This window comes from Gracilinanus agilis, chromosome 1 (assembly GCF_016433145.1).
Source record: "Gracilinanus agilis isolate LMUSP501 chromosome 1, AgileGrace, whole genome shotgun sequence".
In the NCBI taxonomy this organism is placed as follows: domain Eukaryota; kingdom Metazoa; phylum Chordata; class Mammalia; order Didelphimorphia; family Didelphidae; genus Gracilinanus; species Gracilinanus agilis.
The window spans coordinates 231,211,013-231,227,918 of NC_058130.1; the positions used below are offsets into that span (position 1 = coordinate 231,211,013).

The 16,906-nt window shown below is 34.8% G+C and overlaps 1 protein-coding gene across 1 annotated transcript in view; it reads right to left on the reverse strand.

Moving 5' to 3' along the window:
• The window catches only part of ACO1 (aconitase 1), a 72,388-nt gene that overhangs the window by 14,465 nt on the left and 41,017 nt on the right, over positions 1 to 16,906 (reverse strand). Inside the window, exons 11-15 of the mRNA XM_044660555.1 lie at positions 14,546 to 14,705; positions 6,510 to 6,645; positions 5,455 to 5,539; positions 2,783 to 2,939; positions 122 to 246 (exon numbers count right to left, since the gene is read on the reverse strand). Of these exons, the coding sequence (XP_044516490.1) occupies positions 122 to 246; positions 2,783 to 2,939; positions 5,455 to 5,539; positions 6,510 to 6,645; positions 14,546 to 14,705 (663 nt within the window). The remainder of the gene's footprint in view (positions 1 to 121; positions 247 to 2,782; positions 2,940 to 5,454; positions 5,540 to 6,509; positions 6,646 to 14,545; positions 14,706 to 16,906) is intronic.

A 16,906-nucleotide genomic window follows, 5' to 3' on the forward strand; every position in this document is an offset into this window, starting at 1 on the left:
AGTCTTTTAGAAATGTTAATCTAGCCAAATGAAAAAAGTATTCCTATTAGTAAATGTTAACCCTAATATTTGTAAATGATAGTGAAAGGTTAGTTGTTGGGGGGTGATGGTGAAGTTTCACCTCTATTTTCTGGTAGACCTCCTTAAACATCCCAGGGATAACATATTGACGCTCTACAGCCTGAATCTCATCTCTAGTTGGCCATATGTCCTTCAGAAAAACTTCCTGCCCCTTTGAATTTATTCCTGAAAGAAAAAAAAAAGCTTTTTAATGAGAAAACTAATTCAAATACTATTCTGGAAATTGTGTCAACTTGAAATACTTAAAGCAATTTTATCATATGAATAGCTTCCCTGAAAATCATAATTCAAAGCACCTTATTATGATACCCTGAACTGCTAAAACATGTTGCTTTTCTATTATTTTTACAAGTGCATTTATTTATTTGTTTGTTACATTAAAACTCCCAGGTATCTCCTACTCTCCTTCTTCTTCCTACACTAGAGAAAGCATAATTTAACAAAAAAGATATAGGTATATATAAAATTATGTCTAGCTTGTTTCTATTTATCAGTTCATTCTGTAGAGGTGGATATACACAAGTAATTCTTCAAACAATAGTTCAGTTACCACATATAATATTCTCTTGGTTCTGCTCATTTCATTCTTCATTATTTCATGTAGGTCTTTCCATATTTTAAAAAAATTAGCCCACTCATCATTTCTTCCAGAGCAGTATTAATTCTACTTTAATCATATGCCAGAACTTGTTTAGCCATTCCCCAATTGATGGACATCCTCTCAATTTCCAGTTTTTTGCCACTACAAAGAGAGCTACTATAAATATTTTAGAACCTATAGGTTCTTTTCGTTTTTTCCTGGTTACTTTAAGAAATAAACCTAATAGTGGTATTGCTGAGTCAAAAGGTATACACAGCTTTATAACTCTTTGGGCATCATTCCAGATTGTTCTCCAAAATAGAACATTTCATAATTCCACCAAGAGTATATTAGTGTCCCCATTTTCATCACATCCCCTCAATTTGTCATTTTGCCCTTTTATCATTTTAGCCAATCTGATAAGTATGAGATGATAAATAGAAGTTTTTCTGATTTGAACTTCTCTAATCAAAAGTGATCTAGAGCATTTTATCTAGCTTTGCTTTCTTCATCCAAAAACTGTCTGGTCATATCTTTTGACCATTTACCAATTGGGGAACGGCTGCTATTCTTATAAATTTGACATGGTTTTCTATATATTTTAGATATAAGTCCTCTTATCCAAGAAACTGTAAAAATGTTTAACCTCCCCCCCCCCAATAGTTTCTGCTTTCTTTAATCCTGGCTACATTAGTTTTATTTGTTAAAAAAAACCTTTAAATTTAACATATTAAAAATTATTCATTTTATATCTCAATGCTTTCTCTTGTTTATTCATAAATTCTTCTTCTATCCATAAATCTGATAAATAACATGTTCCCTAGGCTTCTAATTTGTTTATAGCTCCCTTTATGCCTAGTCATGTATTCATTTTGATCTTATCTTGAGTATAAGAGATGACCCATTTAAATAACCATAAAAAATTAAATAACCATACAAAGAATAACATGTATCTAGGTGTATACCTGCCAAAACAAACCCAGGAACAGAATTATAAAATACTTTGTATACAAATAAAATTATTAAAATAATTGTGGAAATATTAATTGTTCATGTGTGGGCACAGCCAATATAACTTAAAAAATAATTCTACCTAAATTAATGAACTTATTCAATGATATCTCAATTAAATTAACATAAAATCATTTTATTGAATTGGAAGAAATAATAATAAAATTCATTTGGAAGAACAAAAAGTCAAGACTATCAAAAGAATTAATGAAAAATACGTAAAGGAAGGAGATCTGATTACCATATTTTAAACTGTATTATAAAGCAGTAATTATCAAAACAATCTGGTACTGGCTAAGAAATAAAAAAAAAGCAGATCAGTAGACCAGAGCAGACATACAACAAAGAGTAAAAAAATTATAGGAACTTTGTGTTTGACAAAAATAAAGATACAAGCTTTTGAGATATGAATTCTGTGTTTGATAAACATTATTGGTTAAAAGCAGTCTGACAGAAACTAGATGAGAAACAATATCCTATTATTTTCAAAAGGGGTATTGTCTTCTTTTTCCTGACTTAAGAAAATGGAATACTTCAAGGCTTTACCATGTTTAAATGAATGAGTCCATATGTATTTCGCTGAAAAACTAAACACTCTTATTTCACCCTGCCACTATTTCAACCTTTCAATGTTGCACCCATTTGCATGTTAATGTTATTTAATCCAAATATCCAGAAACAATTTGCCTTTTCCTTCAAAATATTTTCCTACTTATTAAAAGGGTTAGCAATGCTGAAAACAGTCAGTGAAACACAAATTTAATTAATTAATTGATTAGTTCAAAATATGGTAATATGCTACTGGATTGCCTCATGTTGTCCTGAAACAAGAAGGATGTAAAAAAGTAGTATGTTCTTTGTCTTTTAAAAAACATCCCACAGCTTTACATATATCAAAAAATTATAGGACATTAGAAAGCAGCAAGAAATGAAACACAAAATCACCCTGTAACATATAACAATTCAGAAAGAAGAGACAATTACATAGTGGGGTTGATGTGGAAAGTCATCACTAGGAAGGTGAGTTTGGGAAAAGAGGAGAAAAATTTTTCAGTAGGTTACAAATTCCAAGTTATGATAATAAACAGTACAGCAGTTTGAGCTTCTTACCCAATGGCTCTTTCTCAAAGTCAATCCTTATGGTTCCAGCAATTGCATATGCTATTACTAATGGAGGAGAAGCTAGATAATTAGCCCGAGTATTGGGATGGACACGACCCTCAAAATTCCTGTTTCCAGAGAGTACACCCACTGCAACAAGATCTCCCTGTGCAAGCATAAGGAAAAGAAGAAAAATCATTTGAAGAGAAGCTTTCCTAGATAAGGAGTAACCATGAATATAATGCCTGGCCCATCTACTGATCACATACTACTACAACAACCCAGAACAAAGAATAAACCCTAAAGAAAGAGCTGTTTTCCGTAGGAAGCCTTCTTTGATCTCCCCAGAAGCTAGTGTAGTACTACCTTCCCTTCCCCAAAAAAACCCATGTTCAGTTATTTCAGTCATGTCTTTCTCTTCATGACCCAATTTGGGATTTTCTTGGCAAAGATATTGGAGTAGTTTCCATTTCCTTTTCCAGCTCATTTTATAGATGAGGAAACTGAGGCAAAAAGGGTTAAAGTGACTTGTCCATGGTCAGTCACACAACTAGTGAGTGTCTGATGCTGGATTTGAAGTCAAGATGAGACTTTCTGCCTTCAGACCTGGTCTTCTATGCACTGTACCATCTGGCTGCCTTGTATTTCTTTTTTGTGCTTCTGTCTCTCTCCCTGGAAGAATGTAATTTCCTCAAAGGTCATTTTTGTTTTTGCGTCTCCAAAGCCTCCACAGACTAGACAATAATGCTTGATATACTGGAGCTCATAAAATCCAGACATTTTCTTCCTCTAGCCCATTCCTTTCCATATCTCACCTTATCCAAACAAATCTCAGACTGTGCCACTTCCTCATACCCCCTCTCACCATGCATCTTTGCCCTTCAAACTTTAAGTCAATCTTGAATTTTATATTAAGTATTTATAAGTTATGAAACTATTGAGGCCAAATTGGTAGGGTGCCAGAAGTAATTTCTAGGCTACTGTTTAGAAAGCTGTAATAAGATGTAAAAAAGAATCGTTTTGAAGACTGGATACATCCACAACTATTGATGTTCATAATCCAGAGAGGAAGTGTTTTCATAATAGTGTGCTGGATTTGGGATCAGAAAAGTTTGGGTTTAAATCCTGCTTACTACTTACTACCTATGTGACCTTGAGCAAGTCACCTCACCTAAGTTTCCTTCTCAGGTTCCTCATTGGTAAAACAAAGATAACTATTATACTATCTCATAAGATTATGATGAAGCTCAATTGAAATAATGATTGCAAAGGGCTTTAAATACAATGCTATGTCAGCTATTCTGTAGAGAAGTAGTTTATAATTAAAATTAAATAGTTCAACACAAGGATAAATCATATTTTTCTGAACTGGAAATTATAAGTGTCTAAAACAAGTCCATATTTGATATAGCTTCATTTTCATGAGATTAAGTTGCCACTGAACTCATTTTTTACTAGTGACCTAATTACAAATTTAATACCCACTATCTCTGGATAAGTCCTAGAGCCCATCAGAATTCTCCATTCATCACTGGGTAGGGTAAAGCACAGGCATTGTTCCCTCTAAGTTCAACCACAAATTATTTGGTGAGAAAATCCACATCCAATTATTTGGAATACTGTTCTAAGATCGGCAAAGAAACCAGTTTTGGTCTTAAATAAAGGCTCTTTCTGACCAGAAAGAAAATGTCATCGAAAATCTATTTAAACATAGATTTGTAGTTTTCTAGAGTTGTATGCCACCTTATGCATCATCTAGTTCATCATTTCCATTTTCCAGATGAGGAAACTGAGACCGAGAAAAGTTAAACTTTGCCCTAAGTCAATAGCTAGTTATTAGTAGAGTCAATGACTTTAATCCAAGTCCCAGAAACCTTGTCATGTGCACTTTCTAATGCACCATAGAGTTCTTAGTTAGCTTACTGAAAGAAAGGATATTTTTTTTACAATTCTTCCTTTACCTTCTGTAGATTGAGCTTAGTAGCAAGCAGTGCCATGCAGTCAATAAATTCAGAATTAAATGGTTCTGTCAAGCCGCATATGATCAGATGAAAGAAAATAACTAACATCTAAGGTAGTTTAAGGCACCCCAACCAAAACAACATAAGCTGAATGATGGAGAAGCATTCAGTGTAGACATTGATTGAGTGGGGAATGTGTCACATGTAAGGGAAATGAAAAGATTTTCAAGCAGATGAGGGGAGAAATTAGGAAGATTAGTCTGACAAAGATATCAAATAGGATTTTACTTTTAGAACCAAGTGTTTAGCAGCAGTTTATCTTGTTCCCATTAATTTCTTTTTCAGAGGAAGGGTGACCTCTGCAAGGGAGAAAGGTTTATGTTGGATTGGACTAAACCTTTGGATTCACTCTTGCTTTGTGTGTAACATAACAGAAAGGGAGACACTTTAGCTGCTCAGACTTGTTAAGGATGCTCTTCTAGGGACTCCCTTCCTGCACTTGTTGCTTTAATTTCTGTTTCTAAGGGGCTATTTCTTCCCAAAAAGTGACAGTGATGTTCTGGTTTACTTCCTAGACATGCGAGAAACCACCCATATCTCACATAAAGCAAATAGTGCCATCAATAAGGTGGCTGGACTAGAAGGCCTCTGAGGTCCCTTCCAGTTCCAAATATATGACTGGATGACTGAGAATATTAGTTTGAACCTCTCTGTAATTACCTTCGTAATGGCTTCCACCACTGGCTCAGGCAGGGGCCCACTGTTCCCAATGCACGTCATGCAGCCATATCCCACCACCTCAAACCTAGATGTCAAGAAAATTAAGACTTAAGTAAATATGAAACCTGCTACTGATAATAGGACCTAATCCTATAAATACTATACCTGATAAGTGAATGCATATCATATGTTCTATCAGTACATAAACAGACTATTGTCAATGGTCTGATAAAATACACAGAATGGATATTTTTAAATTAAAAAGAGGCCATAGGTCAATAAAAACATTTGGTCCATAATTCCTTTAAAAATGAAGAGCTAACAAAAAACAGGCAGTGAGGATAGAGGGCCAGACTCAGAGTCTCAAAGAACTGAATACAAATCCCTTTTCCTATATTTACTAGTTGTGTGACCCTGGATAAGTCACTTAATTTCCTAGTCTTAGTTTTCTCATCTGAAAAATGAGGATAATAATAATAATAGCTAACATTTATAAAGGAGTTACTATGTGCCAGGTACTATGCTGTGCTTAATCTTTACAACTTTGAAAGGTAGGTGCTACTATTATCCTCTTTTTACATATGAGGAAACTGAGGAGGAGAGGTTAAATGACCTGAGGGGGCTAAGGGGGAGAGGGAGGGGTCACACAGCTCCTAAGTATCTGAAGCCAGATTTGAACTCAAGGTCTTCCTAACTCCAGACCCCCTGTTCTTATCCAATGTTCCACTTAACTGTCATTATGATAATAACACCCATCTCCACAGAGGTTTATTTGTGTAAGGATTTAGTGATATTTATATGTAGAGTGTTTCAGAAACATTAACGCAATTAAATGTTGGTAATTAGATAGTAAATGGAAATTTTATTTGCAGCTAGCATAGATGATGTTGAGTGGTTTTTTAATACTAAGATTTGTTAGCAAAACAATTCATGAGGATGAAGAATTTTAGAGTATGTTATATAATGAAAAATGCTATCTCTAAGCTGTTTCTATGGGAAAGGAACAGTGGCCATGTATAAACAACAGTGAAAACACCAACAAAAATTTCTCTTACCCAAGCTTAGACAGATATGGCATAACTCCACTATCCCTTAAATAATAGGTGACTACCCCGCTTCCAGGGGATAAACTAGTTTTAATGTAAGGTTTCACTTCAAGACCGGCTTCAACAGCTTTTTTTGCTAATAATCCTGTGAACAGCAAAACAGAAAGGTTAATGCTTTCTTGATTCATCTGATAAAGAAAGTCCAACAAAAATATTATTTTTTTTCCTGTGAGGTCCTCTGATTTATCCAGAATGATAGGTTTCTCATTTTATTGAAGCATCTCTGCAAGGATAATTTCTCCAATATTTTTTCACTGATATCTTTTTTTTTAAACCATCATATTCTTTTCCAAATGTATCTCTTTCCCAGGGAACTTTCCTGTAGCAAAGGTTTTTGTTTTTTTTTAAAGGTGGGCAGGGGAGCAGTTCAGGAAAATGAACATATCAAAAGCGTCTTAAAACTTTCCATACCCCTAGTACCTCATCAATATGATGGAAAAGTGGTACAAAGTTTTCCACCTCTTCTCCCCTTCCTAGCTAGATTATTATCGTTACATATTAACAATTTTATTCTACAGTGTTTAATTTGATGTTATTACAGTATCTCTGTCAAGAAAATCTCAAATGGAGTTCACAAAGAGTCAGAAATGACTAAAACAACTGAATGACAACAAAAATTCATTTTGTATAAGTTTTTTTTGCTCTGATTATTTCTTTCTACATTAATTCATGGAAATCTTTCTGATCAAATCATCATAGTCCACTAATTTATACACCACCAATTCATTGCTTTTATTGCTCAGTTGTTTTCAGTTGTATTGGATTCTTTGCAACCCTGTTTGGGGTTTTCTTGGCAAAGATATTAGAATGATTCACCATTTCCTTCTTCAATTCATTTTACAAATGAAGAAACTGAGGCAAAGAAGGTTAAGTGACCTGAACAGGGTCATACAGCTAGTAAGTGTCTAAGGCTGGATTTGAACTTAGATTTCTCTGATTCCGAGCCTAGCATTCTATCAACTGTACCACCTAGCTGCTTCACTATATCACTATCTAGCCATTCCCTGATCAAAGGGTACTTCCCTGCCATTTTTTTCTTTTTGCTGCCACAAAAAATGCTACTCACATATATATTTCTGTCTGACTTCCTTCAGGATATATGGGTAAATGCTTAGCTTAGCATTGGAGATCTCTGTGTCAAAGAATGGAAACATTTTGTTCACATTTTTTAAACAAAATTTCAAGTTGCTTTCCAAAATTGTTAGAACAATCTGCAGCATCACCAACAGTATATTAGTGTATCTATCTCCCCCCACCCTGTCCCCCCCCCCCAGCCTCTACAAAGAAACTAGAGTTATTCTGATTTGGTGCTATCTTTTATATGCTTGTACTCCTTTCTTTTAGAATTACTTATAGTTTTCAACCATGTATTCATTTGTGGATGGCTTTGGACTTGATAAATTTGTTGTAATCTTGCATATCAGATACTATCAGAAATACACAGATTTTTTTTTTCCCCAATAGCCACTTTCCTTTCTTACCCTAGCTGCACTGATTTTATTTGCACAAAAGTTTTTAGTTTCATGAAAGTGAAATTTAATTTTTGGTTAACTTTCATTTGGTTAAGAATTCTCCCCCTAATATGAATAACATGTAAATAGGTTTTGAGCAATGATACATGTATGACCCAGTGGAATTGCTTGTCAGTTCTGGGAAGGGGGAGGTAAGAGCGGTGGGAAAAATCCTGAATCATGCGACCATGGAAAAATCTCCTAAAAATAAATAAATAAATATAAAGAATTCTCGCCCTATCCAAGCCTGAGGAAAATATTCCTTTCCACTTTTGTCTGATTTTTAAAAATTCTCTGACCTGTTACATTTAATCAGAACAGAATCTTAGACCACCAAAGACTGCTAAAATGCATTATTACTTCACCAACCAACAAACAAATTATGCATTCTGAATTACTTATGTCAATAGGAAGGAAATATTACCTTCACAATATCTATTCCAAAGTATGATTAGGCTTTAATAATTAATTTTTCTGTAGCAGGATTCATGGTTAATGAAGACCCAGATAATCAAAAGATTAATTTGCATGGGCCCTATAAAGTTATACAGAAATTCATTTAATTAATGTTAGGTTTGATTTTGTTATAGATAGCAGAAAGAATTAGGTTTTAAAAGTATGTAGCTATTTAGTTTCAGGTTTTTTTCTTTTTTTTTTTTTTTTAGGGACATAGGGGAGAAACAGTATGGCATAATAGATAGAGCTAGTCATCAAGCTATGACAGCATTGGTTCAAGTCCCACACATAATGGCTGTGTAACTCTGGGCGACTTACACAAGTTCTCAGTGCTCTAGATATTTTTTTAAGAACATAAGTTTTAGAGTAGATGCCAACCTGCATTGGTAGAAATAGATTCCTCATTTGAGCATTCCCTATGCCATTGAGATAACAGATCCAGTACCTATTCTATCCCTAATTTTATGTCTTGTTTTTATGTCAAAATTAGATGGAAGAAAGTAGAATTTATGGTATAATTTTCTTCCTCCAAGAAAATTACTTTTCATGAATATTAGAATTTGAACTGGAATAATGACTCCCAATTCAGATGGATGCTCAACTAAATAAAAGGATTATTTTTATTATCATGATTACTAACATAAGTTTTACATAGTATTTGTGTGACTTGGAAAAGAATATGGACCATGAAGATTAGAATTAGGGAAGTTGATGCTCAGAAGGCATGAAGCTTGCAGAAAAAAAACCCCAACTAAAATTAAAGCTAACAATATAAAAGGACTTTAAAGCTCTGTTTGTATAAGAAGAGGAATGAGGAAAGCATAGGCCAACTTCTTCATTGGATGATAGAAGACAAGGAGAAAATCGAACTATACAATGTTTTTTTTTTTGCTCCAATCTTCTTTGCCAAAGAAAATAATATTTAGTCTAGAAATGGCAAAACAAACATATTTCCAAGGGAAATGGAGCCAAATACAAGCAAAAAGATAGAAGACAACTAACAACTCAAAACGAATTCAACTCTCTAGGCCTGGAAGAATTATGAACTAGGACTCTGAAAGAATTTATAGAAATGATCAGAGAATTATTTTGTATAATCTGAAAAACTCATGGAAAAAAGACGGGAAGACTTGGGTAGGGCAAATTTCTTTCATTAAAAAAAAAAAAAGGAACAAGACTGATTCTTCTTTGGCTAAACGAGAGGGTTTGGTTAAAAGAGAGATGGGGTCCTGCTCAGCTTTAAATATATTATATAATTAAACTCAGGCAGCTAGGTGGCACAGTGACTTCCAGGCCTGGAGTCAGGAAGACCTCAGTTCAAATCCGTCCTCAGACATGTATTAACTGTGTGACTCTGGGCAAGTCACTTAAGCCTGTTTACCTCAGTTTCCTCATCCATAAAATGAACTGAAGAGGGACATAGTAAAATCATTCTAGTATTTTTGCCAAGAAAACTACAAAGTGAGTCATATAAAGAGTTGGACATGACTGAAATGACTGGATAACAACAAAGAACTCCATTTAGCAGATGAGGAAATAAATTTATGAACCTTTGAGCTTAGAGAGATTAAAATCATTTGCTTAAAGTTATGCAACAAGTAAGTGGTGCAACCTGGGTTTGAACCTAGATCTTCTTGGGCTTGAAGATTGAAACTATTTCATTCTTTTCAAAGCAATCTAGTGATCTAGCCCTTATAAAAATAGATTTATTCCTGATAAAAAGAGCTTACCTGACATTAGATTACAATAATTCTAATGAAATATCTAAAGAAGGGGGGAAATGGTTTTCTTTTTAATTAGTTGATTTGAGGCTAAATGTATCATTTAATATTGTGGTGGATCTTTTTTTTCCAGTTTAAATATTTTTGTTTTTTACATTAAAGTTCCCAGGTATCTCCCTCCCTCCCTGCACTAGAGAAGGAAACATCTGACAAAAAAAAGTTATGTATACACATGTGTGTACATATGTATATATAACACTATTTTGGATATGCTTCTATTTATCAGTTCTTTCTCTGGAGTGGACATTTATAGCCCGTTCATCAAATAATCTTTTTTCTTAATAAATTTTATGCCTTGCTGCCCTTTGTCTTGAAGACTAAGGGACTTTCCCCCCACTTCTGCAGTGTGGTAAACAACTGAAAGCTGAATAAGCTTCACATCATCAAAACTGCTTGTAAATATTAACTACTTGATCAGCTGTTGCACAATGGACCAGGTTGTGCCCTAAACATCCACACCTTCTTCTCCTGTGGCTCTATACGAGATACCATGAATCCTTAGTTGCATTCTGCATGCAGCATTGACTCTAAAAGGCAAGTTGTTAATATAATTAAGATTTACTTTTTAAAGATCCTCCAGCATTCATGCCAAATCAGAAAACAAATTTCACTTGTCCTCCAATGCAAGTTTCTCTGCTTTCTCTTTTAAGGAAGAAAATTTTTCTTTTAAGGTAGGTAAAGAGCATATCATTCTTGAGAGTCAGAAGATCTGGGTTCAATTCTCAGCTCTGGTATTGCCTAGCTGTGTGACCCTTCACCCCGGCCTTAGTTTCCTTATTGGTAGAGTGGAGTTAGCATACTATCTACCTACCTCCTCAAAATGTGAATTATGGATTTTGTTTACCTATTGCATGCTGGATGCTGGATGTCTGGTGCTTTGCTAGTCATGGAAATGCATTCTACTGTTTGCTCTGTCAACCTTACTGACAAAATATTTAGTATGTTAGTATGCAAGATGCACAGGCAGCATGGTCCAATGGAAGGAATACTGAACTAAGAATCAGGAGACCTGACTTTGTCACTTGTGAGTGTCACCTTGGCCTCTTCAAAGTTTCAGTAAATATTTATAAGATAGGGATAATACTTGCATTATCTATTTCATAAGAGTACATTTAAGGATTAAATGAGGTTACATAAAAACATTTTATAATGCAGATCAAAGCATATTTTTAAAACTATTTGTCCCATTTTATTTTATTTTTTGATCTATCATCTCTTTTGCAGTATGGCTAATATGGAAATAGATTTTACATGACTGCACATGTTTAATCTATATCAAGATACTTGCTTTCTCAAGGAAGGGAGAGGAGAGGGAGAGAATTTGAAACTAAAAAGTTATTTTAAAAATGGATGTTAAAATTGTTTTTCTTATGTATTCAAGAAAAAGAAAAATCAAACATTCTTTAAAAATTATAAAAATTAATTCCAGCTCTTATCATTCTTATTACTATGGTTATGAAATTTGGTTTTCATCAGCAATAACTTTAGGCAAGGAGAAGGAGGGCAGAGTTGATACTCTAATGCACTAGGAACTTGCTAATCCTTTAACTATACATAAATTTAAATTGGTTCTCAGAATGATATAGTGGAATGTGTCCTGGAGACAAAGGACTAGGGTCCAAATCTTGACTCTGTCACTTATTACTTGTGTAAACATGAGCAACTCACTTAACTAAGCCCCAAATCCCTCCATCTCTAAAATAACAAGGTTGGCCTATATGACCTTTATGGTCACTTTTAGACCTAAATCTTTCATTTATATGATTGTCTGGGCCTAGATCATGGTCCAATTCATCTTTTTTAAAAAAATAATTAATTTACTACCAATTACGTGTTATAACAGGTTTCCACACAATTCCTAAGTTATATTTGAACTTATCTCCCTTCCTTTCTTCCCTTCCCCCTCCTAGTGTTGGCAGGCAATTTGATCTGAGTTATACATGTATTACCTTATAAAGCATATTTCCATATAGTTCATTTTTTGAGTAATCTTATAAAACCAAAACCCCAAAACATAAACCAAAATAAACAGTTGAAAAATCACATGTTTTCATCTGCATTCTGACTCCAACAGTTCTTTCTCTGGAGGTGGAAAGCTTTCTTTGTCATAAGTCACTCAGAATTGTACTGGAGCATGGTGTTGCATGGCATACTTATTCTGAATTGTCAATGAAAGGCCAATGAGGGGAATAAGAAAAAGGGAAGATACTGTGTCTGTATAAATTGTTCTTACCTTTCTACAAGTCAACTCTCAGTCATTAAAGTTTCAGTTTGGAGCTTATCCATATTAATACATTTTCTCTTTTATTTTACTGTTGTCTACTCATATACCACTCCATTTTGTAAGTGTGGAATGGATGGGCTGAGGAAAGGGGTGAAAAAATGAGAATATAGGCTTTTCTAAAGTCTTTATATATATGGACTATGCCAAGTCCTCCAACATCAAAGATAATGAAGAGAAATGACTGAATCCATTATTATAATAATAATTATTATTATTAGGACAACTATGTTGCACAATGGATAGAGTATTGAATTTGGAGTTGAGAAGACTTAAGTTTTCCCTCTGACAATTACTAGCTGATAGGGACAATAATAGCACAATTTTTACAAGGTTGTGAGGATCGAATGAGATGAAACGTAAAACACTTTGGAAACTTTAAAGTGATAAAAAGATAAAGATCTTAAAAAAAAAATATATATATATATCCACACACACAAATGTAATAGCTATTATTGTTTTTGTTATAATTATGTGGATTGACTACTACTGTATAGTAGTATAAAGAGCCAGAGCAAAGAGATAATTTATTATGGTACACTGAAAAGATAGATTTTCATAGATACATATCATTGTGTTCCTCTGTGAGATTTTAGATTTCCAATGACTGCAAATAAGCAGAAGTTAATTTCCTCAAATGTTAACTCATTTTAGATACTTTTGCTAATGGGTAAATATACAGGGCAAAAGGATTCTAGATATTGTGTGGTTCCATTTTCACATAAGTACATTAGAATTTAATTTGACATCAGTACAAAACGCAATGTGAGCACCCTTTCCCTTAACATGTTTTCCTTAGGAAGTCTTTAGAATATCATTAGACAGTTATTTCTCATGTTTTGTTCCCTTCTCTCCACTCACCTGGCCCCTGCTCTATAGCAGGCTGAAATGATCTCTTGTCATAATTGTTATGATAACTTTCTAATCTTTTTCTGGCTTTAAGTCTTTATCTAATCTGTCATTCACAAAGTGACTAAACTAATCTTGGTAAAGCTCAAGTATGACCATGCTACTGCCCCGCTCAAGAATCTTCAGTGGTTCCCCATTGCCACTATGGTAAAACACAGTGCCCTCCACCTGGCTTTTTAAAGCCCTTCACAATCTGATTCCAATATACCTTTTTTTAGACTTATTTCACATTACTTCCTTTCAAGTACTATATATTAGCCTGTTTGCTATTTTTCAACCTTGGCATTTCATTTCGTATCTCAGTGATTTAGCACAGCCTGTCCCACAGTATTTGGAATGCACTCCTTCCTCACAAGCTTGCTCCTGACTTTAAGAAACTTTCAAGCTCAAGCACCACCTGATAGAGAGAGAGGCTTTTCCTAATCAACTCTCAAATTGCCCCTTAGTTATTCATTTGTATAAATGTTATATCTCCAGGGAAAAAATGTTTTAACATATTTGTCTTTGTTACATCCAGCCTCCTACACAGAAGAGATGCTTCGTGGACCTTGGTTGGATTGGATGGTTAACAACTATGGCAGTTTCCCTGATAAAAAGATTTCCACTTTCTTGGTTTTGATGCTTTGTCAGGGGGCCTCTTAAAGAAGAAATTCTTTCTGATTCAAATCTTCCAATGAGGACTTGAAAGTACAGTTGTTTTCACAAGGCATAGCCTTGAGTCTGACTTTGTTTCAAGAACAGTACTTTGTACTTTCACGTATCTTTTTATATCACTATAAGAATTGCCTCTCTTCCCGTTAATTAATTTAATCACAGAAAATACTCATTAACTTAAATCTTAACTCACCAAATGCTTTTCAAACTTCAAACTTTTTCAAACTCATAAGACTGTGGGTGTTCTATGGCTGGAAATTCCTGGAAATATTTTGCTTCCCAGAACTTATAGTTGATTAACTATTATTCTCATTTTCATGAAGACTCAGAGTGAAAAACAGCATTCTACAAATTTGAATAGTATCTTTGAGCAAAAGAATCCAATTTACTTACCTGCCCCTAACATCACAGAAGGGTTACTAGTGTTGGTACAGCTGGTGATAGCAGCAATAACGACGGAACCATGGGTCAGTGTAAATTCACTATTATCATACATAAATTTCACTTCATCCTTATGACGTTCCGGAGACACTTGAAATCCTTTAAATCCTTGCTAAAGAGAGAAACAGAAAAATCTACTCTAAATACAGTCATGTTGGAAGTGATACGTACTTTCCCCCTGTGTAATTTTACATAAGCAGGCATACTTTAGTTATGATAGAGATAACTTGAAGAATAATTAAAAAGCAAAGCTTGTTTTTATCTCTTTAACTTATTATAAAAGATACTCAGGAGGCAACTGGGGCTTACTGGATAGGACTGGAGAAGGGAGGTGCCCGAGTTCAAATCTGGCCTCAGACACTTCCTAGTTGTGTGACCCTTACAAGCCACTTAACACCAATTACAGAGCCCTTACTGCTCTTCTCCCTTGGAACCCATGTAAGTTTAGGATCAATTCTGAGACAGAAAATAAGGGTTTTAGAAAAAAGTCCTTAGGAAGTCTGAGACCCATTCTGCTTTTTTAATGCCTCTTAAGATGACTAAAAATTGCTTCCCCCCTTCTCAGAAGAACAGTGAAAAAAGTGAAATCAGCAAATTATAAATTTTTAAAAAATGACTCAAAACAAAGTTACTGATGCTAACACGGAGATTTTTTTCCAACAAATCATGCCTGGATGACAATATTTTGGGATATTTGTATTTTATATTTCTGACCTATCTTGGGGTGGGAAAAAGCAGTATGGCCTAGTTGATAAAACACTGGCTCTCAAGCTATAAGGATCTGGGGGTTCAAGTCCCACTTCTGACAAATAACCAGCTACCCAAATTCCCCTCTGTTGTACCTTCTCTCAGATTATCTCTAACTTATCTATATATATCTTATTTGTACAAAGTTGTCTATATATTGTACCATAGCCTCCTTGAGAGTAGGAACTGTTTTTTTTTCTTTTTTGTTTCCCCAGTAGTAAGCATGCATAGTGCCTGGCACATAGTAGGTGCTTAGTAATTGTTAACTTGACTTGTAACCTGAGCAAGTCCCTTCACATCTTGGTGCTCAAAGTGACCCTCTAAAATTATAAGTTGCAGAGAAAGTGCCATCTTACACTGGCAGAGGAAGTTTCTTCACCAAGGAATTTAATGCTAGTGAAAAGAGTCTAAATGAAATACAGTAGAATCTTTTGTTAACATGGATGTCCCAAGGATTTACCAGTTAAGTAGACACTATGTGCTGGGCAAGTTAGTGCTGGGATACTAAGAATGGCAAAAAGACATTCTCAAGGAGCACATGGTTTAGTGGGAGAGACAACATGCAAACAGCTATGTACAAATAAACTACATATGGGATAAGCTGAGGATAATCAACAGAGAATATATACATTCTCTGTCTCCAAAGACTATAGTCTGTCTGTCTTTATATTTATATATATACACACACATATATATATACAGACATATATATATATATACATATTCAACAAAGAATATATAATCAATAGAGAGTTCTAGAATTAAGGAGAATCAGGAAAGGTTGCATTTAGAAAGTGGGATTTTAACTGGGAAGTCAGGAAGCAGAGATGAGAAAGGAGAACACAGCAGCCATGAGAGACAGAAAATAATCAAGAGTTGGGAGATGGGGTGTTTTGTGCAAGACACAATGCAAATGTTGCTGGATGGAAAAGTATACGAAGGAAGAGGGGGTGTAAATTTTAAGAACACTGGAAAGGGGGCAGTTAAGGGGTTTAATGGATAGAGAACCAAGTCTAGGAAGGAGGGAAGTCCTGGGTTCAAATGCTTTCTAATGGTATGATGTATGATTCTGGGCAAGTCACTTAACCCCAATTGCCTAGATTTTGCTACTCTTCTGCCTTGAAACTGATAGTTTAGTATCAATTCTAAGAAAGAAGGTAAGGGTTTAAAAAAAGGAAAGGTGGGAGGTGGTAGGTCTGAAGGGCTTTGAACAGTAGGAAGAATGTATTACATTTGATCCTGGAGGTGATAGAAAGCCACTGAAATTTATTGAGTAGAAGGGTGACATGGTTGGACCTGTGCTTTAGGAAGTACAGTTTTATGGAGAATGGAAATGGAGTAGGGAAGGACTTGTGGCAGACAGACCAATCAGGGGGCTATTGAAATAGTCCAGGTATGAAATGATGAGGAAGTGGACCAAGGTGGCTGTGTCAAAGAGAAAAAAGTATATGAGAAGGTAAAAACTGACAGGCCTTGGAAACAGATTGGATATGGGTATTTGTGAGTTTGTGTGTATATGAGAGAGAGGAGTGGGGGGAGAGGAGATAGGAAGAGAGGGAGGGGGAG